This window comes from Mytilus trossulus, chromosome 6, assembly GCF_036588685.1.
Source record: "Mytilus trossulus isolate FHL-02 chromosome 6, PNRI_Mtr1.1.1.hap1, whole genome shotgun sequence".
NCBI lineage: Eukaryota > Metazoa > Mollusca > Bivalvia > Mytilida > Mytilidae > Mytilus > Mytilus trossulus.
The window spans coordinates 35,306,504-35,332,828 of record NC_086378.1 but is presented as its reverse complement, the minus strand read 5'-3'; the positions used below and the strand labels follow the sequence as shown (position 1 = coordinate 35,332,828).

Below are 26,325 nucleotides of genomic sequence, written 5' to 3'. Positions count from 1 at the left end.
ATTTTAGCATGTTTTAGCTAGCATAGCTTATATTGTTTTATAGCATTGCCTACACGAAATTATAAGGTTGATATTTGTTTGAATTTATCTTTTTATATTTGTCTACAGAACGCAACACAGTATATTCCAAGCACCCTTTTGTCTATTTTTGAATAAAAAAAACCTAAAATTTATGTCAATGTATTTTTCTAACATTCGGTTTCAAAAAAAAGTAATTTTGATCAAACTTTTAATTACACGGTAGCATATAACTTTAAAAATGACAATAATTGATGACTGTTAAACGTCCAGTGGCCAATTAAATGCACATTCAAGATGAGAACATGGTAATGCCATATGATTTTCATAGTGTACATAACCCTTGTTTGTACTAAACCGACTCCTAGCCGGCTTTAACGTGTTTGTTTACAGGAAGATATGTCCTACCAATACACATTTTCTGACTTGGAGCCTATATCATACTTTTTTGTTAATCCTTAAAGAAAACCGGTACTACATGCTTAGCGAAGAAGCAACAGACACACATTTCTAAGCCTTTGGTTTGATTCGACCCAGTGGAGATCAATTAACCCAAATCTTCCGCACTCAAGTCGAACATAATATTAAATGGAACATGAAGGTGATCGAGACTGAGTGCCAATGGAAACGACACTTTTGCTCATTATTTTCCATCTATACATGTAATAAAAAATCAAACTGACAGATCTTTGGGACTCTATAATTGACAATCGGTCTTGAATTTTGAAAACGCTTAAGAATACAGAGAATTTTCACAGCTTCGCCAATTTCAGAATGTAACGTTTTTAAATGTTACATATTTTCAACAACAAAATATAAATATACAATTTGAATAGAATATTTCCACGTATCCCAGGTCATCAGAGGTACGTGTAATGCAGATTTTTAGTTTTCTCTTATTTGAGTTTAGTCATTATTGGCAACAAATAATAGACATAAAACATTACATCTCCAATTTCACTGAATTTTTGGTGGGGTTGGTTTTGCTTATACTTTAGTTTTCTATGTTGTGTTGTTTTATTTGTTTTGTTTTCAGCCATGGCGTTGTCTTCATAATTTCGATCTATGCGTTTGAATGTTTGAATGTCCTCTGGCATCTTTCTTTTTAGGCAAAACTTTTAGGAATTTTGGTCCTTAATGCTCTTCAACTTTGTTCTTTATTTGCCCTTTTTAACTTTTTGGATTCGAGCGTCACTGATGAGTCTTTTGTAGACGAAACGCGCGTCTGGCGTTTATACAAAATTTAGTCCTAGTATCTATGATGAGTTTATTCTCATACTAAATAACTATCAAAATAATGTGTTCCAAGGGGAGTAAGTCTAGTATAATAAAAAGAAATTTTAAGACAAGTTAAGCATCGATATTTAACGAGTGAACTGTTCAATCTGCAAATGTTATAATTTCAGTTCAATACAAAAATGAATTGTGATATTTACACACACACTAAAATAAAGGGACGGTTAATCACTGCACTTTACGGTTCAATGAATGTAGCAAGTCAGTGCGTGAAAATGGGGAGATAATTTCCGCTAGGTGGCACCTCCTTGGCAACAACTGTTTACTTCCGTTTTAGCTGCGTTTGGAGAACAACACATTTGGTCGCATTTATTTTATTCTTACACCTGCTAATAGAAACCAACAAGATGTCAGACTTAGGATCAGATGAAATGGAGGATGAGCAGCACCCATATATTGGGGTTTGTACATTTCCGATTTCGAATGATGCAAAAATACCATTTGTTCATTAAATTAATCGAAAATATTATTTTGTACTGATCTGATCTTCTTGTACTTGGCGAAAATTTTATTCAAGTTAAGTACACAAAATTCCTGCCCCAATACTGTATATGAAAAGATGATTACATTGTTACATATTTTGTGTAGTTAGAATAAAAATAGAATAAGCAGAAAATATGTGTTTACAAAAATAAACAATACGCAAGACAAGTCTGTCAAGAGTTATAATATAAAAAGTAGTAGGGTAATATTTATAAGAATTTTTAACATTTCTTCCAGGAGTATGAGGGAGGACGAAATGAAAATGATGAACGTCATGGATTTGGTAAAGCCACTCTAGCAAATCAAGACACATATGAAGGAATGTATGAAAAAGGAAAACGAAATGGACAGGGAACATACAGGTATTATATCATAAAAAAATTATTATTGGCAGTTTTACTAGAGTAGGGATTGGTAGTTTTCTTAATACATGTACATATGTACCATCACAGTGACCATGTTGTCGTTGACAAATCACAACCTGCTTGTTGACTTTAAACGAAACTTAAGCATGTTAAGAAGACAACTAGTTCAGGACAAAATTACATTTTCATGGCCATGGTAGAAGCTAAAGCTGCTTTACTTAAACACTAAATAAAATAATAAAGACAACAACACCTATCAATTACCGCATGGTTAGACTTTATTTGGGTTGACGTGTTTCGCCAACAAGTGTGGCGTCTTCAGGACAATATAACACATGGAATCAGACAGTGATATACAAATTTTGCAGTTGTGTGGTTCGCTGAACAACAGAGGTTGTCATGACGAAGTTGTACATTTGTAGATATAAATAGAAAGTGAAAGTAAAATAAGAATATTATAGTATAGTTAAAAGTATAAGTAAGTCAATAAAGTTATTAACGATGTGGTTAGCTGCTATTCTTACACATCTGTGCAGTTGGGTCATTTCACCGTCATGTGGTAATATTGCAGAAATGATGAAAGTAGATCATTAAATGTCAGTTCATTTCCAAATTGAACAATACTCCACTGGCCAAACACTAAATGTCAAACATATTCCTGGCTGTATATATATGTCTTAAGGTTGCTGTCAGTCTCATTTACAAACATGAAGGCTTTAATCTAATAACATTTCTTCTTATATTGAATACATTTTGTAATTTAAAAATTCCTGACTCTTTTCATCATGTATTTTGTGTTTGATTTTTGTTATAAATTTCTTTTTGATAAAGCTAATTAGTTGAAGAGACTATGTATGTATTTAAATTAAATAAAATCTTTTTCAGATTTAGAAACGGTGCAAGATATATTGGTGAATATGCACAGAATCAAAAACATGGCCAGGGAACATTTATTTATCCAGATGGTTCAAAATATGAAGGTAGGTCAGGGTTTTAATTTATTGGTTTCTTAACAACTAGCAAAAAAGAGAGACTACGACATGCTTTCTCCAATACTATATCAAACAGTCACATTGTCATCAACAATGTATTAGTTTGTGATAAGGTCAGTTTGAAGTGGAACCACTAATGGTAACTTATTGCTATTTGTTGGGCAGTTGTATTAGCATAAATTTGTACATTTATATCAATGTCATGAATGTGGGTTATTCCTTTTTAAGACATGTAATATTTATATATATAAAATTTTGCATACTGTAAATTCAGAAATTATTGTGAAAATTATGTATTAAAGGGTTATAATTTAAACTCACATTTAAAAAAAAAATTATATGACTTAATAGGATTTTTCTCAATATCACAAAAAATTCAAATAACATTTTAGTCTGTTAAAACAAAATCACAAAAAAATCTGAATTTACAGTAGTTGAAATGTTCAAGTTCATGAAGTTGTGAAGCACTCAAGATCAGAAATTTGAAAAGCTTAAATATAAAACATTTCAGGGTCTTTAGGGGTGGATGAAATAATAAAAGTTAAGAGTACTGTTTACTGTACATTTACAAGAAGATCAAAATGTTATTTCTATTATATGTCATGTGATGTTTTCATGGTGTAGTAATATTACTTCATCATATTAATTATACTTTTTCTTGCAGGAAATTGGGTTAAAGATCAAAGGTGTGGTTTTGGTAAATACACATACGTAAATGCTGATACTTATGAAGGAGAATGGCAAGATCATTTACGACATGGTCAAGGAACTTATACATATGCTCAAACTGGAACAAAATATGTTGGCCGATGGGTGAGAGGAAAGCGGGAAGGACATGGAGAACTTATTCATGCAAATCATAAATATGTTGGTGTGTTTAAAGAAGACAAGGTAACATACATTTTATTTACCAGTTTTTGAGTTTGGCTATATGGTTAATTTCTTGTCATGATGTATTTGAATGAGGTGTGAAACCTATAAATGCCATTTTGTATTTTATCATCTGTCTTTCAAATTTTTTTCAATGAATATGAGAATAACCAGATCCTTTATTTTGCATACTTGTTTCTTTGTTTAGAAATTAAATAATACATTAATTTATACCATTGTGAAATTTTAATATCTTTTTATACCATCTAGTTATATATAAAAATAAAAAAATATTTTATTTTGAATTTCAGCCACTAGGAAAAGGAAAATATGTTTTTGATATTGGCTGTGAACAACATGGAGAATACATACACATTGAACAGGTAATTAATTGTGACTAGAGTTATCTCCCTGGATAATCGACTACCCTCATCCCTAAAAAATGAAAAATTTATTATCTCCACTAAAAAAAGTCCTTCAAAAGAAATATAATCATTTTCTGTATTCAAATGGATGAGTTTTTCATACCTAGTAATAACAAAGATGTTTAATAGCAGATACAAGTACATTTTGTTATACCATATTTTACACGATATAAACAAACTAATACTAGATGTTCCTCTGATTTACACATGCTTAATTTCAATTTTGACAGGTTGCACATTTTTAAAACTGCACATAGTACAAAAATATTTCATCTAAGAGTTTCAGTAAATAAAGTAAAAATCAAATTTTACATTGTAATTTCTGGGTCTTTTACAGCTGACTATGTGGTATGGGTTTTGCTCATTGTTGAAGATTGTACAATGACCTATATTTGTTAATTTCTGTGTTATTTTGGTCTCTTGTGGAGAGTTGTCTCATTGGCAATCATACCACATCTTCTTTTTTTTTTATATTTGCAATGTTGTTTTCTTTTTTTTCAGGAAAAAGAAGACAAGGCAGCTGATGATGAGGAAGCATCACCTAATGTTACACCTAAATGGAATGCTGGTCAGGTTACAGCTATCCATCTACAGACAGAGGAGGAAGAGAGAGCTGAGGAAGAATCACAAGGTAATAACAGTAAACCAGACTTTGTTATTAACTGTATACTAAAGTCAAACAAAATAAATCTTAAGCTTCTCGGATCAACTCTAACAAAATATTGATATTGGTATTGAATTGGATAACACTGTACACATTTATTTTCTTAATCTATTGAGTACTAAACAGTTGAGTTAGTACTCAATGAATCAGTTTTTAATTTGAGTTTTATATACAAGATTTATTAGACAGGTTGTCATTAGATGAGATAAGTCTTGAGAAGCTTGAGCATTTAATTTTTGGCTTTCTACTAGATTTTATAACAAATAGTACTAGACAAATATTAGCTATTAATTTTAGTGATTACGGAACTTTAAAAATTCAAATGAGAAAAGAGAAAGGGATTGTAAAGATCTTGGACTGTTGTTGAAATTCTATTTTTGATTATAAAAAAAGAAATTTTGAATGATTTTCTAAGGCATGCAATATTCATAAGGAGACATTTTGGTGAAATTATTATTTGAAGAAAACAATAAAAGCCCAAGATAGTATATGTAGCCATAGAAAAATATTTGCACATATATATTTTATTTTATTTCGTATGCTAATTAAAATAAAAAAAAAAAAATCTTTTTTTAATAATCTAAACTTACCATTAAAATAATTCATAAAATGTTGAAGAAAATTAAAAAGAAAATCTATCCAATAGCCACAATAAAAAAATGTTTAGAAATCTATTACACACTTTTTTTAGGTTTAATATGGAAAGCTATTTATGATATTATCAATCCTTGAAAGGGAGATAATCACTTGTATTGTGAGATAACATAGCACTAATAATAATAATAATGATATCACTCACATAATTGTCAGTTTGTATATATATTATTGCACTTTTTTGTTCACAGTATCATAACAAAGTTAGATTTTAAGGTAACATTTTCATTCTTTAAGATGAAAAAAAGAACAGCTAAAAGCATGGTTGATGTCTGCATGGCTTGTTGAAGTTGTTCCTGTTTATTTTGTTGTTATGTTTCAGAGTGTTTATTGAACGCAGCATTTTTGGTTATTTGCCAACAAGTGAAAACATTGAATTATATTTGCGTTTTCAAGTTTAAATTTCATGATTTATACCTGGGAAAATATGTACAAAAAAAATTCACTATGAGCATGGTAATGGCAGAGAATGATATTAGAATTCTGCACCCTAACTGCACATTCATGACATTTTACTTTGGCTAGATGCCAGCTTTGGTCTGATATTGTTTAAAATGAATTTAAATTTGTTCAGTTTAATAAAGTTAATATCGAAATTACATTTCAAATTCAATATTTTTAATAATCAATATTTTTTTAAAAAGTTAAAAAAGAATCCTGTATGAATTTGGAACATTTTTATATATTCGTTAAAATTTATGTCTTCAGAAATAAGTTTCTTTTAGTTGTTTCTTGTTGGTTACAATTATTTCCTAATGTTCCAGTCAATCAATTTATTTATTCTTCTTTATCCTGCCTTATAACCTATTTTTCGTTAATTTAAATCATTTGGAATTTGTTTGGTAGTTCTAACTTACAGGATTAACTTGTTAGATATCAATCATTCCACATGTTTAACTGTTGTGTCAGTTGCATGCTTTTCAAGTTTGTATCAAATTGTATAAAACCCTATTTAAATTTTCCATTCCCTTTCCCAAATTTACCATCATTTTGTTCCTTAGTACATGTAGTTCATTCAATGTATTTTATTCAAAGTTTAAAAAAAAACTTATGACAGTATTTTTAAGATGAAAAAAAGAATAAATAAAGACATAAAAAGAGAATTTTACATTTCTTTTTTATTTCAGTCATTGAAAAATCAAATTGTCTACAAAATGCCAAAATGGACATGTTTTGTTTATACATCAATGATTTTTGACATAAAAATATAAGCTAACCTTCTTATTTTTATATTGATTGAATATTAATATATATATATATATATTTTAAATTATTACTTATTCCACTTTTAAAAAGCCTATGTTAACAAAGTTATGAACTTTTTTTTGTAGGAGAACAACAATCTGAAGAACAACAGGGAGAAACACAAGGAGAACAACAAAGTGAACAACCATCAGAACAACAACAAGAACCAACAACAGAAAGTAAAGAAGAAAAGCCTGCAGAAGAACAACAGGAAGGACAAAACGAAGAAAAGGAAGCAGAACCTGAACAAACACAAGAGGAAGAAAAAACCGAAGAAACAACTCAGGAACAAGCTGATGAAGATTGATTTAAATCTATCCTATAGTATTCATTTAAATATTGACATTATTACTCATTTTGGTGAAAATGACAACAAATTATACGTGAAATGGACCAAGCGTGCTCTTTACAAAGAAATGTGATAACAAATTGTTGTTCTCCTTAGGCATCTCAATTATACTTTGTAAATTTATCATTGAATTTATTATATTATTTTATTAAGAATAAATGTTATACATCCATTACTGGAATGTTGTTGTTTTTATCATTAAGGATGTTTGCTTGTCATGTTTTGGAATTTTTGTCAGATTTTCAGAATCCTCTATTTTTTTCCATTTGAATGCCTTAAAATTTGCCCATTAACCCCATTTTTCTTTTCATAATTATTTTACATGTTTTATTATAAGCCATCTGTAAAAGTCTTATAAAATTTGTTATTTTTAATAGGTTTTGAGAACTCAATGACAAAGCTATGAACAATCAATAGAAAATATTTTCCTGCCAAAATTTCAAAGGCTAATATCTCGAAAACAAGCACATTCCATTTTATTTTTGCTCTTTTGGTTCCTTGATTAACATATACCAGTGTTATGAAAAGTTGTTATTTATAAACTGAGTAGCGAACTACCTGTAGCTTTTAAATGAAACGAAACTAGACAAAACCTGACAGACAAACATATTTAAAATCATACACTGAATATAGTTAGCCTTATTGATTACTACATACTACACAGTATCTGAGAGACTGAGAAACAGTCTGATTATGAAATTTAAGCATTGACCAATAAACCAGAAAAATGAGCTAAAAGTCAAATAATTTCCTGGCAGACAACTTTAGTCATTATGCAATCATTCAATATACCAAATTTAGTTGGCTATAGTAGCTGAGAAATAAGACCAATCCATGAACTTAATATAGATTAGTGAACTATGAAACAAACATAGATATAGGAAGATGTGGTGTGAGTGCCAATGAGACAACTCTCCATCCAAATAAACTTGCATGGAAATAATATAATCATTCCAAACACCAAATATTGTTGGCCTATTGCTGTACTGGACAAAACCATGGAAACATAGCACACATAGTAATGAACCAAGCAAATGAGGTGAATGTCAGACAGACATGTAACCATATTATCATTCCATACACCAAATATAGGGGCCACATCACTTATAGTTTATCTTGGAAAAAGGGCAAATCACAAAATTTGAACTATAAAAATGAAGTCCAGGTCAGATGGAACCTGCCAGTCTGAAATGAACACCTTACAATTATTTCCTGTCTGGCAGACAATTAGACTTTGCATTAATGATCCCATTTACCAAATACAGTTATCCTGTTGTGTATAAGTGAGACGCTAGTAATTCACATGACAAACTAGCTACACATTTTTTAGGCAGTCACTGAACCATGCAAATGATGAAAAATGGTATTCTATGTACCTACATTTATGTCCGAGTTCCAAAACAGACATGGCAACTGAAAACTCTTCCTAGGCATTATTGGTCCTTTTGTTACAAAGGAGGGACCTGGTTTATGAGACACATGCCTAAATGCAAACTTTGATACTTTGTACTACCACCTTGAGGGAAATGTGCCCTCTCATTGTGGGTGGTTTTATGGTTAAGAATAGTCTGCTGGTTTAATTAAACAAACTCTTAGTGATATGTTCGGATTCTCCAACAAGCATTCAACATAAAGGCAAAATAGCTAAAGCAGCTTGGATTGATAACAAGAGATTGTGTACAGTCTTCCTGGTAACGTTACTTTACAAATTAGCCCATTAAAATATCAGCTCAGTGCATGGGACAGTACAAACGTATTTCATCACAGTAAAAAAATCTAAAAACTGCTCCAGCCATGATGTTTTAACCTTACAAAAATTAAAAGGTAGCAGGATTGCAGTAGACAACTATCCACCAGCAAATGATGTAAATGTATGCAGCTATAGGACATTGTACAACCTTCAATAATGAGTAAATCAAATACTACTTACTAGGCTCATACAACTGCTTCACTTGCTTGAGTTGTTATAGATTTTGTGATTATGTTGTCTTTTATTGATTAAATATGTGGTATGCTCATTGTTGAAAGCTGTACCTTTCATTTTTCACATCCTTATATAATGTCCTGTTGAATTTTCTGAAAATTTCTCTTATTGGCATTCATACAACACATGTTTTCCTCAACTTACAGTAAAGTTATTCAACCTTAATTGATTCTCACAATACGAATTGTACACTTCATTTTTAGCTCACCTGGCCCGAAGGGCCAAGTGAGCTTTTCTCATCACTTGGCGTCCGTCGTCGTCGTTTACTTTTACAAAAATCTTCTCCTCTGAAACTACTGAGCCAAATTAAACCAAACTTGGCCACAATCATCATTGGGGTATGAAGTTTAAAAAATGTGTGGCGTGACCCGCCAAACAAACCAAGATGGCCACCATGGCTAAAAATAGAACATAGGGGTAAAATGCAGTTTTTGGCTTATAACTCAAAAACCAAACCATTTAGAGCAAATCTGACATGGGGTCAAATTGTTTATCAGGTCAAGATCTATCTGCCCTGAAATTTTCAGATGAATCGGACAACCCGTTGTTGGGTTGCTGCCACTGAATTGGTAATTTTAGGGAAATTTTGCTGTTTTTGGTTATTATCTTGAATATTATTATAGATAGAGATAAACTGTAAACAGCAATAATGTTAAGCAAAGTAAGATTTACAAATAAGTCAACATATCCAAAATGGTCAATTGACCCCCTAAGGAGTAATTGTCCTTTATAGTCAATTTTAAACAATTTTCATAAAATTTGTAAATTTTTACTACCGGTAACATTTTCCACAGAAACTACTGGGCCAAGTTCATTATAGATAGTGATAATTGTAAGCAGCAGGAATGTTCAGTAAAGTAAGATGTACAAACATATCACCATCACCAAAACACAATTTTGTCATGAATCCATCTGCTTCCTTTGTTTAATATTCACATAGACCAAGGTGAGCGACACAGGCTCTTTAGAGCCTCTAGTTTATTTGAAAAACTGATTCTCACAGTCCATTTTTATCAAGAAAAAAGCAGATTGTGTATAGTGATCAATGCCATCTAAACTAGTATTCAATTTTTCAAATAATAAATAAAAACATCACAATATTTTCTGAACCTACCCTATACTGGATTCATTGGACTTTCATGCTAAGTTTGTAAGTAGCAAGACCATGGCCAGTTAACATGTTAACCATAACATAAACTCATATGAAATAATGTGTAATCCATTTTATTGCATTGATTTCTATCACTCATTTCATATATATTTTAACTAATTCATATGCTTATCATAAAGAAACAAATACAATCAACTTCCTTTCAAAATTGATAAGTAAGCATTTAAGTAATGTGGAGTCATTATTTATGGTGGGATACCAGTTTTCATTGGTAAATGTTGACAACATATTTAGATACTTAATGAAGAACAAATTATCTATGTTATTGTATGAAAACTTTAGCAAAACCATGAAATCAAATATCCATGATTATAAATGAATCCATATATTATAAAACTGTGATTGAGTACAATGTGCGTCAAATTGAGATTCTGTATCCACATTTTGTTTTGTTTATGTTCTAATAATAATTACTTCTACAACTAAAATTTCTGCTCCTAAACATTTTGATGGAATTAATGTAACATTTTAACTAAACTAATATTTTGAATAATTTATTTTTCTTACCCACTTATGAAATCATACTTCTAACAATATACAATGAGCCAATCATTATATTTAAGAGAACTTTTTTATTTTTTTTTAAATAGAAAGCATTATAAAATATGCAAATAGGATAAAATTATTTAAATACAATTTTGTTTGTATCCTGAATCATTATGGTACTTAAAATAGAATAACCCAGTTATAAAACATTAGTTAATGCTAAGACTTGCATAAAAAATCTGATAGTCTGCATCATACATGTATGCTTTTATAATTAAAATACTGTAGCTATTGCACAAACTGATATCGTTTGTTTTTTAAAAATCAGCTGCCACACTATGTTTTCCTGAAAATCATAAGATTAATCTGAATCAGACGATTCTGAACTAGAATAACTCCTAAATCTCTTGCGATGTTTTCTTTCTTTTGATCTCTCTTTATTTATTTGACGAGCATCTGGACTATGGTCATCTCGACTATCTGATTCACTCCTTTCAAATTTTCTGTCTGATAACCTGTCTCTCCTTAATCTTTTATCAGATCTAAGTTCAGAAGAACCGTTATTGTCATACACATCAGAATCTACTTTCCTTTTCTTTCTCTTAAAGTTTTGATGAGATTCCGAATCGGAAGATTCACTTTCGCTACTTACATGAGCTTTCTTCTTATGTTTTTTATGTGAGTTTTTGTTCACGCTAAGATGTTTTTCAGACTGCTTATGTTTGGTTCTCTTTGAATGGGACTCTGATTGATTGTCATATTTATCATTTTTCGAACTATGAATTTCTGAATGCTTCCTTTTTCTTGATGAATTTTCAGAATCTTTTAGCTTATTGCTTTGTTCATCTGATTTTCTATCACTGCTATAGTTTGAAGCCTTTGTCTTTTTTCGTTTTGAATGCTTTTTATGTTTTTTGGTTCTTTTATTCCTACTCTCTGATTCAGATTCTGAAGTGATGTGTTTTTTACTTTTTTTTCTCTTTTCTTTTCTCTTATGTTTCCCTTTCTTTTTCCTGCAAAAATAAATTATTGTACTGTTTGAAATCAAACAAAAATAAAAAAAATATTTCAAAATTAGAAATGTAAATTAAGTAACAAGCACATGGCCTGCCAAATATAATTTAACTATGGAGACAATGAAGGGATTTTGATAAAAATTCATAAAATCTTTTAAAACTTGACTTATTTCATTTAATATAAACTATTAGTATTATATGTCCATTCGTAAATATTAAAAGAATAAAACACATCAACTGATTGTACCTTTTGTCCAGCCATGAACAATACTATTTTGGCTATTTTGGTTGGTAGGCAACGTCATCAGACACATTTTTATACTTTGGTTATATTTGGCCCAGTAGTTTCGGTTTTTTGTAAAAGTTTTATGGCAAGATGATGAAAAATGTAAAAAAGAGTGATGAGAAAAACCCACTTGGTCTTTCAGCTAGGTGAGATAAAGAAGGAAACAGAATGTTGTGACTCTATCTTACGTTTTCTTCGGTTTCCTGTATGTTGTTTCTTCCTCAGACCTGTCACTGTCAAAATGTTTAGGATACATTTCTTTAAAACCACTATGCCCCCATCTGAAATAATACAAAAAATACACTTTTGTCATTCTAAAACTATTTACTATGCATATAAAAAGTGTTTCCCATTGTATTTTCAATTCTAATACTTGAAACAGTGAAGTCCTCAACTCTTTTCCAAAAAAAATCTTAAACAAGAAAACTTATGCAAGTTATGGTAATCTACATGATCTATAATGAAATGAATAACTTTCCTTATTTTTTTAAATATGAAATGATAATGATTTGCTACATTTTGATTTTTGTAGTTTAAAGAACATGATATTTTAATTAAAGATCAAAGAATTGAGAAAATAACACAAAAATACGCATCAGGGATTGCATAAAAATAAAATAAAATTGTCAAAATTTAATCACAAAAAAATACCAAAATGGGAGATAACTCTAACTATACCTGGTAGTATAAACTGTTTGCAGTTGCATTACTGCTCTCCTTACGCTACATTCAGTAATGAGTACAAAATTTGTTCTATGATTTATTATTATTAGCATTTAGAAAATATGGCAGAAATTCAAAAGCAAACTAAAAATACAATGAAAATTTGTATTCTGCAGGACACTGTGTCTTGCCATCTATTATTGTTGTCATAGTAAAAAAGTAATAAAAATAATTATTGACTCTCAAAAATTAAGTTTATCATGTCACGCATGTTTAAAGGTTCATTTATCAGTAAACATGGCTTATTAATAAATAGGTTCATATTACGCCATCAAATACTACATTTTATCTCTTAATCTTGAAAAAAGCTTCTGTTTTACATGAAATCTAACAAAATGGCTTCAAAGAAAAGTCAAAAGAAAAAGCAAAAAAAAAAAAGCTACCATAATCATTTAAACTTGCTGACATTTGCTCAATTAGTAGCTGACCAATATTTACAGATACACTAAATGCAAGAAGTAACATCAATGTTAGAGTACCTATCAGGGTCATTTTCTTCTGCTTTGTAAAGTTGTCTTAGACAAAAGGTGCTCCCAGGTTCTTCATCCATATGAGCTCTTTTACTTTTTCGACTGGAAAATTCATCATTCATATCTTCTCTTTTGTCCTGAAGAAAGGAATATTTATTGTCTTTCTCAAAATCTTTTTTTAAATATCGCTGATGTTTCTTCCACATGTCAGCTTCCTCAACAATCTAAAAAGGAAAACAAATATATTTTCATAATTTCAAAATTTATCTCCCATGGATGTTTTAAGAATTTAAATCTAGAAAAATTATTAAAACCATTATTTCTACAACCAAGAAACAAATTATGTTCATCTTCAACAGTATTATAAGGTCTAAATATTTAATACTATTTGCTAAATAAAATAACCTATCCATATAGAAAATAACTGTTACTGGTACACAACTTTTAGAAAATCTAGTGTTGAAGGCATATGTATGACATTTTCTGTTCTCAATTATATTATTTTAAGACTATACAAGCAATTTAGAGCAGGACATACATTAATGAACAGAAATATTTTTTTTTCATTCATTGTTTTATATAAATAAGGCCGTTAATTTTCTTGTATGAATTGTTTTACATTGTCTCATCAGGGCCTTTTATAGCTGACTATGCAGTATGGGCTGTGTTCATTGTTGAAGGCTGTATGGTGACCTATAGTTGTTAATGTCTGTGTCATTTTGGTCTTTTGTGGATAGTTGTCTCATTGGCATTCATACCACATCTTCTTTTTTTATAGACACTTTGGTATTGCTAAAGACTGCATGTACATTGACTGACATGTCTTTTCTTGTATTATATTGTTTCTGAGACATTGGCCTGGGTGGATGCCTCTACCATGTATCCCATAATATTTTTTCTATGACAGACACTGACAGACATTCTCTAGAGTGGCCCTGTTGGGGTATAAACATTGTATGCTGTAAAAATAATTAGAAATTATATCTCACCTTGTTGTGACTACCAACATGACGAATGTAATTCCTTAACAATGTTTTTGCTGCAGAATTTGTCATCTTTTTATGGTATAATGACTACTGAAAAAGAATGAGATTTTGTTTTATTTCAAGGCATACATAGCAAAGTATACATGGCCTTTGTTAGTCTTGTATTATTTTAATTTTAGTTTCTTGTGTACAATTTGGAAATTAGTATGGCGTTCATTATCACTGAACTAGTATATATTTGTTTAGGGGCCAGCTGAAGGACGCCTCTGGGTGCGGGAATTTCTCGCTACATTGAAGACCTGTTGGTGACCTTCTGCTGTTGTTTTTTATTTGGTTGGGTTGTTGTCTCTTTGACACATTCCCCATTTCCATTCTCAATTTTATGATATGAACATTTACATTGGACAATATTTCAAAATTTTGAAAAAATCTAAATGCATTTGGAACTTGCTGATCTTCATCTGAATATCAAATTAAATGCTATGTATATGTAGCTGTTTTATTTTAATACATGTTGACAGACTAAGAGGCAATCAAAACTTGAGATAAAGGTATGTATTGAATTTCTATAAAACCTTTATAATATATATATGCATTATCTAATGTTTATTAGTGTTTTCTTAAAATCAGTGTTAAGAATTTTTATTTAAAACAATATGTTATAACTGAATATATGAAGGCCATTGTTGAAGGCCGTACCTTGACCTGTAATGGTTTACTTTTATAAATTGTTATTTGGATAGAGAGTTGTCTCATTCATGTCATTGGCACTCATACCACATCTTCCTGTATCTATATACATTGTAAGAGTAAAAAAAAAATATTAGTAATTATTATTTTTCAGGTCAGCGTAAGTTTGAGTGATGCTTGACCATGTTGACATTTTGGCCACACCAGTTATCATGGTTATTGTTTTCTCCAGTCGAAATATACAATAGGCCAGTTCCAGGATACAGTCTTGAGATGAATCTGTCATTTAACTTCCATCACCATGTGACAAAAACATATGCATCATCATTTCCAACACATGTAGAGCAAATGGGTGAAAATGTTTTATGTTATACTGCACAAAATTTAAATCTATTAAAATGGTCACCCTCCCTCAGTTGTAAGGCAATCAAAATTACATACTTACAGAATATAAATTATTTCTATACTAACCTACAGAATGCAGTGGCGGATTCAGAAGGGGGCCCCTTTGCTCTGACTCTTTTTAGGGGGGGGGGGGGGGGGTAAAAATGATTAATCAGACTAAACTTCGTGAACTTTTCCATTTTCCGAGTATTTAATTTTAATAAGATAATTCTTTACTTATAAAGATATTTTTTCCAGGTATTTACTGATTGTCAAAGTCATGTGATTTGCTATGGTGGAGTTGACCAGTGCGTTGAAAAAACGGCACTCAGTCATTTTAAAATTCAAATTACAGTAATACACATTGCTTGGGCTGAGAATGTCATGACAATCAGGAAACCTTCAAAGCGACACAGGATTGAGCAAGAAAGTATTGACTTCTATGTCACTATTCCACCAAACAGAAAGTAATAGTAAATACTCTATAGACTATTACACTCTCATGTAAAAAATGTTCCACAATATTATTTACCTACGAAAACATATTTAATCCCAAATGCCCCAGCCTATTTTATAAATAACAAAGTTGAATAATGATCCTCAGTCAGTATAAGCTCTAGAAAGATTTCAAGTCTCATGCATGAACCATTTGATTTGAGGAGGCAGTCTGAGATATTTGAGAGAAAAAATAAATGACTGATTCTTGCCTTAAACAAAAATTCTGGCAGTATCTGGATTGAAAACAATAGTCTTGTCCACATTTTTGCTATTAAAAACGAAAATTTCCAACAAAATTATTTAGCATGAAATGAACATAATGAATAAAGACGGGCGTTTTTTTGTGACCGGGGTTTGTATCATGTATGTCTGACTTGAATGTCTGTTTCACCGGACTTATACATATTGAATACTTTGTTCAAGACATATATTCAATACTTTTTTCAAGACAAGATGTAACCTGCCTGCTAGGTGTGATCTTTATGTCATTCACAACTTCGTTGTCATTTCAGACACTTTCATAGTCTATGATGGATTTGGAACCCCTCACTTCGGTTACCTATAAAGTTATGTTGAGTTAAACAATTTTTTAATCAATCAAATATTTTGATAATAACCATGATAACTGCTTGTTTGTCTTTTTTAACTCGTGTCGGTCGTATTGTAAGTTTCATCGAATTTCCATGTCTATTTTTTACTGACATCAAATATATCAGTAGATAGCTTTGGATCAATAAGTACTATCATTTTATGATAGACAATTAATAGGGAAAGAATACAGCATAAAAATTGTCCAACCCATACACTTTACAGCAACTATAAAATATACATGCCCAAAGCCATGAACCGTTTAAATAGTGCATATTACATATATGTTTTTTAGCCCAAAAAAGGTCCCAAATATTTTATTAATAACAGACTGAGACTTATAAATAGTATAACTAATCGCTGTATTTGAATATAAAAAATAAGACAACTTGTGACCGAACACCGCTATGGATTAAACTCGTGCTGCGCACTCCTTTAATCCACATGATCCATGCGTTGTTTGGTCAAGCGTTGTCTTATTTTTGATTCAAATACGGCGATTAGTTATACTATAAGTCTCAGTCTGTTATTAATAAAATATATTATAATCAAACCAAATTCAAAAGACCTTATTTTTATGTCACAAATTAAAGGTCATGTATGTGTGTCATAAGATAAGAAAGTCTTGTGTCCTCTCCAATGCTTTTGTTTCACAGCAAATACAAATTTCAGTCACACCAAAAATTAGCATTTTCTGTGGAAAAAAGATACACTTTAAATGCTTATTACTATTTGTCAGCCAATAGGGGCATTACAGAACATCACACAGTAAAAAATATTCAATGCCACAATGGAAAAGTGATTGTTGTATGACGTCAAAAGTTCAAGCGGTATTCTCTGGTCAGCTGGGAATAGCGATAAGGTGTATTGGTTCAGTATGTTCAAAGACACTTATTTTATAAGATAAGATAACTTTATTAGCACTAACACATTGACAATAAATGGTTATGGCAACAAATTAAAGACTAACTACAATAACATATATACAATGAAGGAGTGACAGTGGATAATTATGAGAGAAATATATTAAAAAAATAAATGAGAAGCATATACATTATTACAGAAATCAAGTACTGTGAAAGTACTTTAATTCGTGGGTATCAATTTTCGTGGTTAAAGCAATATTTACTTGTTCGTGGGTTTTTAAATTCGTGGATTTTCTCTTTCTTAAAAAAATATAATTGAAATATTATAGAAACGAAAGTGACAAATAGTCTGGATTGAAGGAAATTGCAAAGTAAACATTGGCCGAGTAAATCGTTGTGAAAACACTAACTTATCTAAGATAAAGTGATCAACAGATAAAAGACCATCAAAGGTGTTAATTAGGCCATAAAGATGTCACCTTAAGAATACAGAGACATAAACAAATACTATAAACGTATCTTGAATTGTTAAATAATTCTTGTCAAAATCAAGCCCAGCATGAAATTATTATTTCCCATAGTGTACGAGAACTATGAGGATATAAAATGAACACTTTATCAAAAACATTTTTTATCAGAATTAAAAGATCATATCAGTAGTCAAAACACCGATGAGGATCTTTCCATGTCTTGATGTTGACATTGGTTGTTTTATTTCGTTTGACACTTAAATTCGTGGATAGAGTCACCCACGAAAACCACGAAAATTGGTACCCCACGAATAAAAGTACTTTCACAGTACCTTTTAATAATGAGTTTCTCACCAACAAGCATTCATTCAAATAGTTGACAACAATTTTTAATATTGTTTGGGAATTACTATTTAGAATTGATATAAGCAAGTTATATGATAAGGAAGGAAATTTGTTGTTCAATAAAACATTATTTAATTTTTTAATAAGGTTATCTCTCACATATTTATAGGAGGAACATTTTAAAAGAAAGTGAAGTTCATCTTCAATGTCTCCATTGTTGCAGCAAAGACATACCCTACTCTGCTTTGGTATTTTTAGATATCGCTCTCTTTCAATAGATAAAGTATGAGCACTTAACCTCAATTTACATAATGTTGATCTATCACTTTTGGATTTGCATTGATCAACATACCAGGGTCTTTTATTTGGTTTATAAAGTATATTAAAAAAGTTCAATTTTTTATTTTGATTGATGTCAGTCTCTTGCTTTTGGAAGGCTATATCATTGATTCTCTCTTGAATGGGTTTTAAATACATCTTAATATCAATAGGATTTAGATTAATAAAATGAAATCCAAGTCATGAAATGAGATTTTTCATATTTAATATCCAAGAGTTATTTTTTTCAGTTGCTTTATATATTTTTAGGGCAAGTGAATTATTTGATTCAAGTATATGAAGCCAATATTTTATTGCTGAAAATTCTATTCTGGTATATAAAGGCAATCTATTTAGCTCGGCTAAATATGCAGCATTTGATGCTTTACAATGTATTCCTAGAATTTCTTTTATAAATTTATACTGCAAGTGTTCAAAGGGATCTGAATCCCTGTGTTGTTTGCCTATTCCCCAAACTTCACTACCGTAAAGAGCAATAGGCCCAACTAGGGTGTCAAATAATTTTTCTAATAGCTTGCATTGGTTATTTAGTCCAATTGTTTTTTTTATTTTAAATATATTTTATTTTATATACAGTCTAGTCACCTAATTTCGTGGATACATAAGTTCGTGGACTTCCGGAAATCCTAAATATCTCGCATGCGTGTTATTGTTATGACGTCATCAATGGCATGATTTGATTGCTAAAGGATATCCTACAACAACATCATACAAAAATGAATCGCAACGTTTCAAGCAAGGTAAGACTTATTACTTATTTATTTAATAAACAAAATGGCTGATTTTACTTATTTCTTTATTTGTGTTATTTCCAACGACCTCAATAACTTTATTCCCAAGCTATAATCCCAAATCCACGTGTTGTATGATTACGCTACTTTCTAATGAACAATATCACGTGATAAACAAGGAGATTCCCTGTCAGCCAAAAAAATCTATGGAATGCAATCAGTGTCATATTCTTATATGTTTTAGATGAATTTTAACAATAAAAGATGACTTTTGGTTAATCAAATGAACTTCAAAAAGGAGTTATTTAGCACAATTCTTGTAAATTAAGTTCAACTAACGTTGATAACTTGAGTTTTAAAGAGGATTTGTATAAACAGTTTTAACTAATGGTGTATTTATTTGTTTTGTTTGAAAAAAAAATAGAAGATTTGTGTATCACAAAATAATTAATTTTCATTTTTTAATATTTACAGGTTCAACTTAAATGGCAGAAAAATAAGCAGAAAGAAACTGAAAATAGCAATTATGATATATACATTTGTAAATTATTGGACTGTGTTTTCAGTTTTATTTATATTTACCATTTACTATTTACTATTGACAGTTCTGTATTAACAGTTGGACTACTTTTGAGTAGTGAACATTTGCTCGATTTTAATAAATATGAACTTTATCTTCTGGGAGGAAAATAATCATGATTCCAAAGGGGAAAAATGACTGTAGCCTAAGATTATTTTTTTTTTTTATAATTAATGGGAAGTTACTTACTTACTTATAAATCTGTTACTTATAATTATTTTAATAATATTTAAAAAGTTGAAGAAAAAAATCATTTTTTGGTGTTTCAATTTTTTTTTTATTTTTTAAGATTTTCAGGCTCAATAAAATAAAATAAAATACTTTGTCTTTAAACAATGTTTTATTTAGTTTCACTGATCTGAAAATGTACAAAAATATGCTTGTATGAAATTACAATTATATGCTCACCACTGGGCTTCCATACTGTGTGTTCTTCTTGTGTTATTTTTAGAACGAACTTTTTCCACGAAAATAGGTGACGTACTTGGCATCATATGCCGATTTGTGTACACTAGAAATGTAGGTCATATTAAAAAAACTAGCTAACGGAAAGAATCAAACTAACTTGTATTATTTTAATGAAGTTCTAAGGTTTTAAACATTATCGACATATAAAACAAATTGTTGTTTTTTAGTTTTACCGCATTCTGTGTGAATAGTCTTATATCCACGAATATAGGTGACACTACCGTACTAACATTTCCAGCTTTATATGGTTTCAGAGGAATTGCAGTTCAATGAAATCGGTCTCTTCCTTTAGTAGAATCGATATTGAATAGAGTATGACCGAATCGACTGAGGCCGAAACGACAGAGAACGAAATGTTAGTTTGACCGAATCGACTGAGGCCGAAACGACAGAGGACGAAATGTTAGTTTGGCCGAAACGACCTGTGGACGAACTGGTAATGTGGCCGAAACGTCTGGACAGCATTTTTAGCCAATAGTCAACATAAGAACAATTGTATTTGTAAAAGAATGGAATAGTAGGTACATAAATACGTTGTAAAGGGATTTGGATGTCCCGTAAAGCGAAAGGAATCAAGTTTTTACTTACGAAAAAATTCGTTTGTGTAGAAAATAGTTGTCCCCCTTTTACACACTTTCTGATGACGTAGTGCGCTGTCTAAGGACGCATTTTACAAGCAGAAACAGGTGCTTGTGAATATTTATTTCATACGTGAAACTTATAGAGTTAATATACAACCAGGTAGTTTTTAATTTACATTATATTACTGAAATATAACTAATTTGAAATGACATGTTGTCGTTTTGAAATAGAAAAGGACCAGAATTGTGTCAAAACTTGATTGAGTTATACGAAATCTAAAATTTAAACAAATATGGTTACCAATAGGTAACCCACTGAACTTTCCCAGACAGCATGTTTTCATTTGACAATGATTTGGACAAATACATGAATTATGTTATTTTTCAGGTTGAGAGGGCAGGGTTATAAATTTTATGCTCCCATCGTAGTCTAAATAATTATGAGGTCTTGAAAGACTATTTTAAATGTTTGCTTTGACCCTTCCTGCGACGATGTAAGGCGTCAAAGAAAAAAAATATTATAGCCTTTCAAGATGATATAATTATTTGGACTACTCCCCCTGTAGCAGAGGAGGCATTATACACTAGTCCGTCTGAATGTTTGTACATCCCAAAATTTGTTTCCATTCTCTAACTTGAGTTTTCCTCAACCAAATGTTATAAACCCTTTAGAATTTTGGTAGTGTCACTCTATCCGTTTTAGAGTTATGCCCCTTTATAAATGGAAAATTATATTTTTTTAGTTTCCGTTCTCTAACTTAAGTTTGCCTCCACAAAATGTTTTGAAACTTATAAAAAAATGCTTATTACCACAAAATAAAGAATAGATTTGAATTTAAATGGGATCACTCTAACCATTCTCGAGTTATGCCCCTTTAAAAATGAAAAAAAGAATTGCAATTTTTTTAGTTTTCGCTCTCTGACGTAAGTTATTTCAACCAAATGTTATGAAACTTATACAAAATGCTTATAACCACAAGAAATTTACAGATCAAGTTGAAATTTGTGGTGTTACTTTAACCATTATCGAGTAATTTTATAAATTGAAAAATTGCAAAAATTTTAGTTTCCATTCTGTAACTCAAGTTTGCCCAAACCAAACATTATGAAACCTATACACCACACTTACATTGACTTATTACTGCAAAACTGAGCAGATCAAGTACAAATTTGGATAGCATCACTTTTATCTTTTTTGAGTTTTGTCCCTTTAAATTGGCTTTATAATGTATACATGTATGCAAGCAGGGGCATCATCTGTGTCCATAGGGACACATTCTCCATTAATTTTTTGTAGATCTTTATAGATGTGTTTTCACAAATTGTATTTTAAATATCTTATTACATGTATATGTTGATCATGTGCTAAGTTCTGGCTTTAATAATAAAAACATATATACAATTTTCTTCTTTTTTTTACATAGGTATGGCAAACATAGGTGATTTCAGTAAGGAATCATTGTTAAATCAAGCACAGAATGTATGGTCAATGTTGGATGAGATGGCGGAAAGTAGTCCAGAAAAGTACAAAGAATTTATCGATAAACAGATGAAAGAGGCCAAGGAGTATATGAAACCACCAGAACCAAATATGTGTGTGCAGAGTAGTTTACAGGTACATATGTGCACTTTAGAAAAACATTCTCATACTGTGGATTCATTATTATTCGTGGGATACCAATTTTCGTGGTTTTCTTTGCAACAAGTGAACCACCAATTTAAATCTTCAACGAATCATAAATCTACTATTGGGTTGTATACAAACTTAGACGAAACCACGAAATCAAATATCCACGAAGATGAAACATTTCCGGGATCCACGAAAATTGATACCCACGAAAATAAATGAATCCACAGTACATGAAAATATGAATTTAAATTTTATCGAGACTGAAACCTAACAAAAAATAGAGAATGGAGAGTAAAGGTTATTTGTGGACATCAGTGGTTTGTTTTGTTTCTTTTGAAGTTACCTTCTTTTTCCATAAATTGTAATACTATTTTTGTTTTGTTTTTTGTGAAAGAAAGGATAAACATGATATGCAACAATTCTTAGTGAAAATATAATTTACACACTTGTCAGAATCATTATTCATCTCATCATGGAAATTGCTTGAATTTAACAATAGTTTTATTGTTTATATGTGAAACATCATGTTAATTTCAAAGATGAATTAACCTGCAATTTTCAAAATGATATAGCAGGCTTGGGGTCCTTCCACATCTAAGGGTAATTGTTAACACCTAACCTTTCATTTACTAAGATGGACCTTTTATTTAAAAATCCAAAAGAACCCCAAGGCTGTCTATCTGGACCATATATTGTTCAATATTTTAGTCTATGAATTTATGTCTATTTTAAGGGGAGGAATACCTAAATAAAGGCAGCAGTAGTATACCACTGTTCAAAACTCACAAATCCATGGACAAAAAACAAAATTGGCGCAACAAACTAAAACCGAGGGAAACGCATTAAATATAAGAGGAGAACAAAAACATAACACTAAAATGTAACACACACAGAAAGGGACCGAGCATCAGACATAATCCCACGAGAATAACAAATATAATACATGAATTTGGGATAGGCAAGTACCGTGACACGTCTTATCGTAATGTGAATTTACACTCAAAAATAAGAGAAAACTTAAATATAATGCCTGTGGTAAGTTGACCATGGGTGATTGTTGTTTATTGTATACTGTCTTATATTTAATAGATATTCCACATTCTTCTTTATGTAATGTTTGAAACAAAAAATACTTACATTGGTTTTTGTTATTCTGACATGTGTTCCGATAAAATTACAGGCACCAAAGCAATGGAAACTGTATATTAATTTCTGCAGTTGGCAGCGAGTTCCAGAACCTAAGACCACAGATGATCCTATACCAGTTATTGGAACTGATCTTCAGAAAGAAAAAGATAGTTCAGGTATTATATTCTCATTAGTTGTTTTTAAAAATTCATCCCCATGCACACTGTTATTGTTGAAGTATATATTCTGTAATCTTAAACATAAAAAAAGAAATCTTTTAAAAAGATATTACTAGAAAAAAGTAAAAATACTGAACTCGGAAGAAAATTTAATACAGAAAGTATGTCATCATATGGCAAAATTAAAAGCTCAAACCCATAAAAAAAATCAATAACAAAAGTCATATACCAGACTTGGTACAGACATTTGCCAATGTAGAAAATGGTGGTTATAAAACTGGTTTTATAGCTAGCTAAACCTCTCACTTACATGCAGAACTGTCTGTTTGCAGAGGATCTTAGGATAAATTATATCCCTGAATATTTGTTATACTGTTATCCATATTTAGTAATTGAAAAAAAGTTAACCAACTGTTTTTCAGTTTTAAAAGTGTAAAATGTAATTGCTTTAAAACATGTGTTACAAATTAGTTACATGCTTTTAGAGGTGAATCAAGTACAACATGTTATTAAATACAACAAAGACACAAATATTAAATATTTTAAAAAAATATATGTTTTTTACAACATATCTAAGTACGACATGTTAATTTGCAACATTTTTAATTGAAATTACAGGAATTTTTGATTATGTGTAAACTAACATAATTTTAAAATTTCTAGTGCAGAATTGCTTGACATGTTTTTAGGCCTAAGTAACTTTTTGTTCAATATTGACAAAAATGTGCATAATTTCAGTGCCCATCTTACCCGGTAGATATATATTTTTTTTTAGTAAACTATTTAGAAATTGATTCCACTGTAGCACTATCTATACAAATTTTGGTAAAAAAAATATATTTTCTTAAAATTACGATTAAGAATGTCCATATTACTGATGTTTATTGTTTGGTTAAATTTTCTAGAAGCTTAACCCATATGGACACCATGGCCACAAGATAGGATTTAAATTAGATTGAAGATATCAATAATAAGATAATTTTTGGCTAATGGATTTTTAACTTTTGTATGTATTTTCCAGGTACCGTGATTATTACTTCTGTTGCATTTAATCCAAAGATAATCGAAGAATGTGGCAAACAAAACACAACAGAAAGAGATTTGTTAATTAAACTAGCAATCAAATATGTTGAAAATCAGCATGACGTTCAGGTGTCTAGCAATTATCAGATACTTGGTGGAAATGTTGTGTTCAAAGGAAATATGGAGAAATTCGTTCAAGCATTTAACAAAAAGACTGAAAAAAGTGATAAAGAATTTGACGAAAATATGTCAGAGCTTCAAAAAAACTTTGCTCCTCTCCCGTCGGATGCAAAAGATACAATATTAAATAAATTTGCTAATATTGCTGTTAGTGAGGACACGGGTAAATGTGATCCTGTTACAACATCACAAAATAGTTTTGATTTTAAAATGCCCTCATCAGATAGTGGAAAGAAAAAGAAAGGTTTAATCGAAGAAATTTCAACATCAACTGTGAAAACTGCATGCCCTAAATATACTTTAGAATGTGTGAAAGGAAATAATAATATTGAAGAGATAAAAGTCAGAGTGACTTTAGATGGTGTTTCTAGTGTTAAAGAATGTTGTTTAGATATATCAAAGGTAAATATTGAAAATTTATGAGAAGCAGACCGATACAAATTAAAAATGAATGACATGTACACCACATGTTAAAAAATCATGTTTAATTTTTATATGTTGTGTATGAATCATGTAGTTTAAATTTTTGATATCAAGGAGAAAATGTTTGAAATTAAAACATATGGTTATTGTAGCATATTGCCACTGAGAACTTTTTTTATTCCTTATAACTACACATGTATCATACATGTATGTAGATATATAAACCCATCTATGCCTATATAAAATCCCCCTTATTTGTCAGACAACTTTTTCAATATTCAGTATGACATTTTTATAACTTTACATAAATATGTATACTTTTAACTGATTAATGCTGAAATTTTCACACCAATTCTTCTATACAAAATATGACCACATTGCTATTGAAATACAGCTGTAAGGGAGATAATTTTCAAAATACAAACCTTGTAATGATCATTTTGTTTTATAGGTAATCATTGTAATTGCTTTTCCTGAGTCTATACTTGACATTTTTACAATGAATGTATTTTAGATGTTAAAAATTTACTGCAGTATATCTTGTTTATTTTTCATGTATGTTTTAATTTTTTTTTAATATTTTAGGATGATATGAAATTAGAAGTAGATGACAGATACAGTTTACATATAAACTTTCCACATCACGTTTTAGATGATGAAGCATCAGCTAAATTTAGTAAAAAGACATCTGTTTTAACTATTACTGTACCAACAGTAAAATAAAACTATAAAATCAGAA

General features: G+C 30.2%; 3 protein-coding genes across 4 annotated transcripts; 2 read left to right on the top strand and 1 right to left on the bottom strand.

Annotated features, from left to right (window-relative positions):
* Nucleotides 1-1,484: 1,484 nt before the first annotated feature.
* LOC134721229 (radial spoke head 1 homolog) lies at nucleotides 1,485-7,536 on the top strand. Its single transcript, XM_063584042.1, has 7 exons — nucleotides 1,485-1,715; nucleotides 2,035-2,159; nucleotides 3,048-3,142; nucleotides 3,819-4,045; nucleotides 4,336-4,407; nucleotides 4,951-5,080; nucleotides 7,099-7,536. The coding sequence occupies exons 1-7, from the start codon at nucleotides 1,662-1,664 to the stop codon at nucleotides 7,317-7,319; spliced, it is 924 nt and encodes a 307-aa protein (XP_063440112.1). The 5' UTR covers nucleotides 1,485-1,661; the 3' UTR covers nucleotides 7,320-7,536.
* Nucleotides 7,537-10,460: 2,924 nt separating this feature from the next.
* LOC134721228 (uncharacterized protein NKAPD1-like) lies at nucleotides 10,461-21,108 on the bottom strand. Its single transcript, XM_063584040.1, has 5 exons — nucleotides 21,031-21,108; nucleotides 14,487-14,573; nucleotides 13,507-13,721; nucleotides 12,493-12,585; nucleotides 10,461-12,015 (listed from the first exon to the last, which is right to left on the bottom strand). Exons 2-5 carry the CDS (start codon nucleotides 14,550-14,552, stop codon nucleotides 11,364-11,366), a joined length of 1,026 nt encoding a protein of 341 aa, XP_063440110.1. The 5' UTR covers nucleotides 14,553-14,573; nucleotides 21,031-21,108; the 3' UTR covers nucleotides 10,461-11,363.
* On the top strand, nucleotides 20,851-26,325 carry LOC134721227 (PIH1 domain-containing protein 2-like). Of its 2 annotated transcripts, none has more exons than XM_063584039.1 (5): nucleotides 20,851-20,963; nucleotides 22,448-22,638; nucleotides 23,834-23,957; nucleotides 24,982-25,565; nucleotides 26,172-26,325. In XM_063584039.1, the coding sequence occupies exons 2-5, from the start codon at nucleotides 22,450-22,452 to the stop codon at nucleotides 26,307-26,309; spliced, it is 1,035 nt and encodes a 344-aa protein (XP_063440109.1). In that variant the 5' UTR covers nucleotides 20,851-20,963; nucleotides 22,448-22,449; the 3' UTR covers nucleotides 26,310-26,325. The 2 variants fall into 2 exon arrangements, with proteins under 2 accessions (XP_063440109.1, XP_063440108.1); XM_063584038.1 differs by lacking the exon at nucleotides 20,851-20,963 and adding an exon at nucleotides 21,076-21,183.

What these genes read in the sequence shown, in the direction of transcription:
- LOC134721229 (XM_063584042.1), top strand. Translation starts at nt 1,662, where the DNA reads ATGTCAGACTTAGGATCAGATGAAATGGAGGATGAGCAGCACCCATAT. An exon ending in AGCAGCACCCATATATTGGG is followed by an intron (nt 1,716 to 2,034) that starts GTTTGTACATTT and finishes CATTTCTTCCAG; the next exon opens with GAGTATGAGGGAGGACGAAA. An exon ending in AGATGGTTCAAAATATGAAG is followed by an intron (nt 3,143 to 3,818) that starts GTAGGTCAGGGT and finishes TTTTTCTTGCAG; the next exon opens with GAAATTGGGTTAAAGATCAA.
- LOC134721227 (XM_063584039.1), top strand. Translation starts at nt 22,450, where the DNA reads ATGGCAAACATAGGTGATTTCAGTAAGGAATCATTGTTAAATCAAGCA. An exon ending in GTGTGCAGAGTAGTTTACAG is followed by an intron (nt 22,639 to 23,833) that starts GTACATATGTGC and finishes ATAAAATTACAG; the next exon opens with GCACCAAAGCAATGGAAACT. An exon ending in GAAAGAAAAAGATAGTTCAG is followed by an intron (nt 23,958 to 24,981) that starts GTATTATATTCT and finishes TGTATTTTCCAG; the next exon opens with GTACCGTGATTATTACTTCT.
- LOC134721228 (XM_063584040.1), bottom strand. Translation starts at nt 14,552, where the DNA reads ATGACAAATTCTGCAGCAAAAACATTGTTAAGGAATTACATTCGTCAT. An exon ending in ATGTTGGTAGTCACAACAAG is followed by an intron (nt 13,722 to 14,486) that starts GTGAGATATAAT and finishes TTTCCTTTTTAG; the next exon opens with ATTGTTGAGGAAGCTGACAT. An exon ending in TACAGGAAACCGAAGAAAAC is followed by an intron (nt 12,016 to 12,492) that starts GTAAGATAGAGT and finishes TTATTTTTGCAG; the next exon opens with GAAAAAGAAAGGGAAACATA.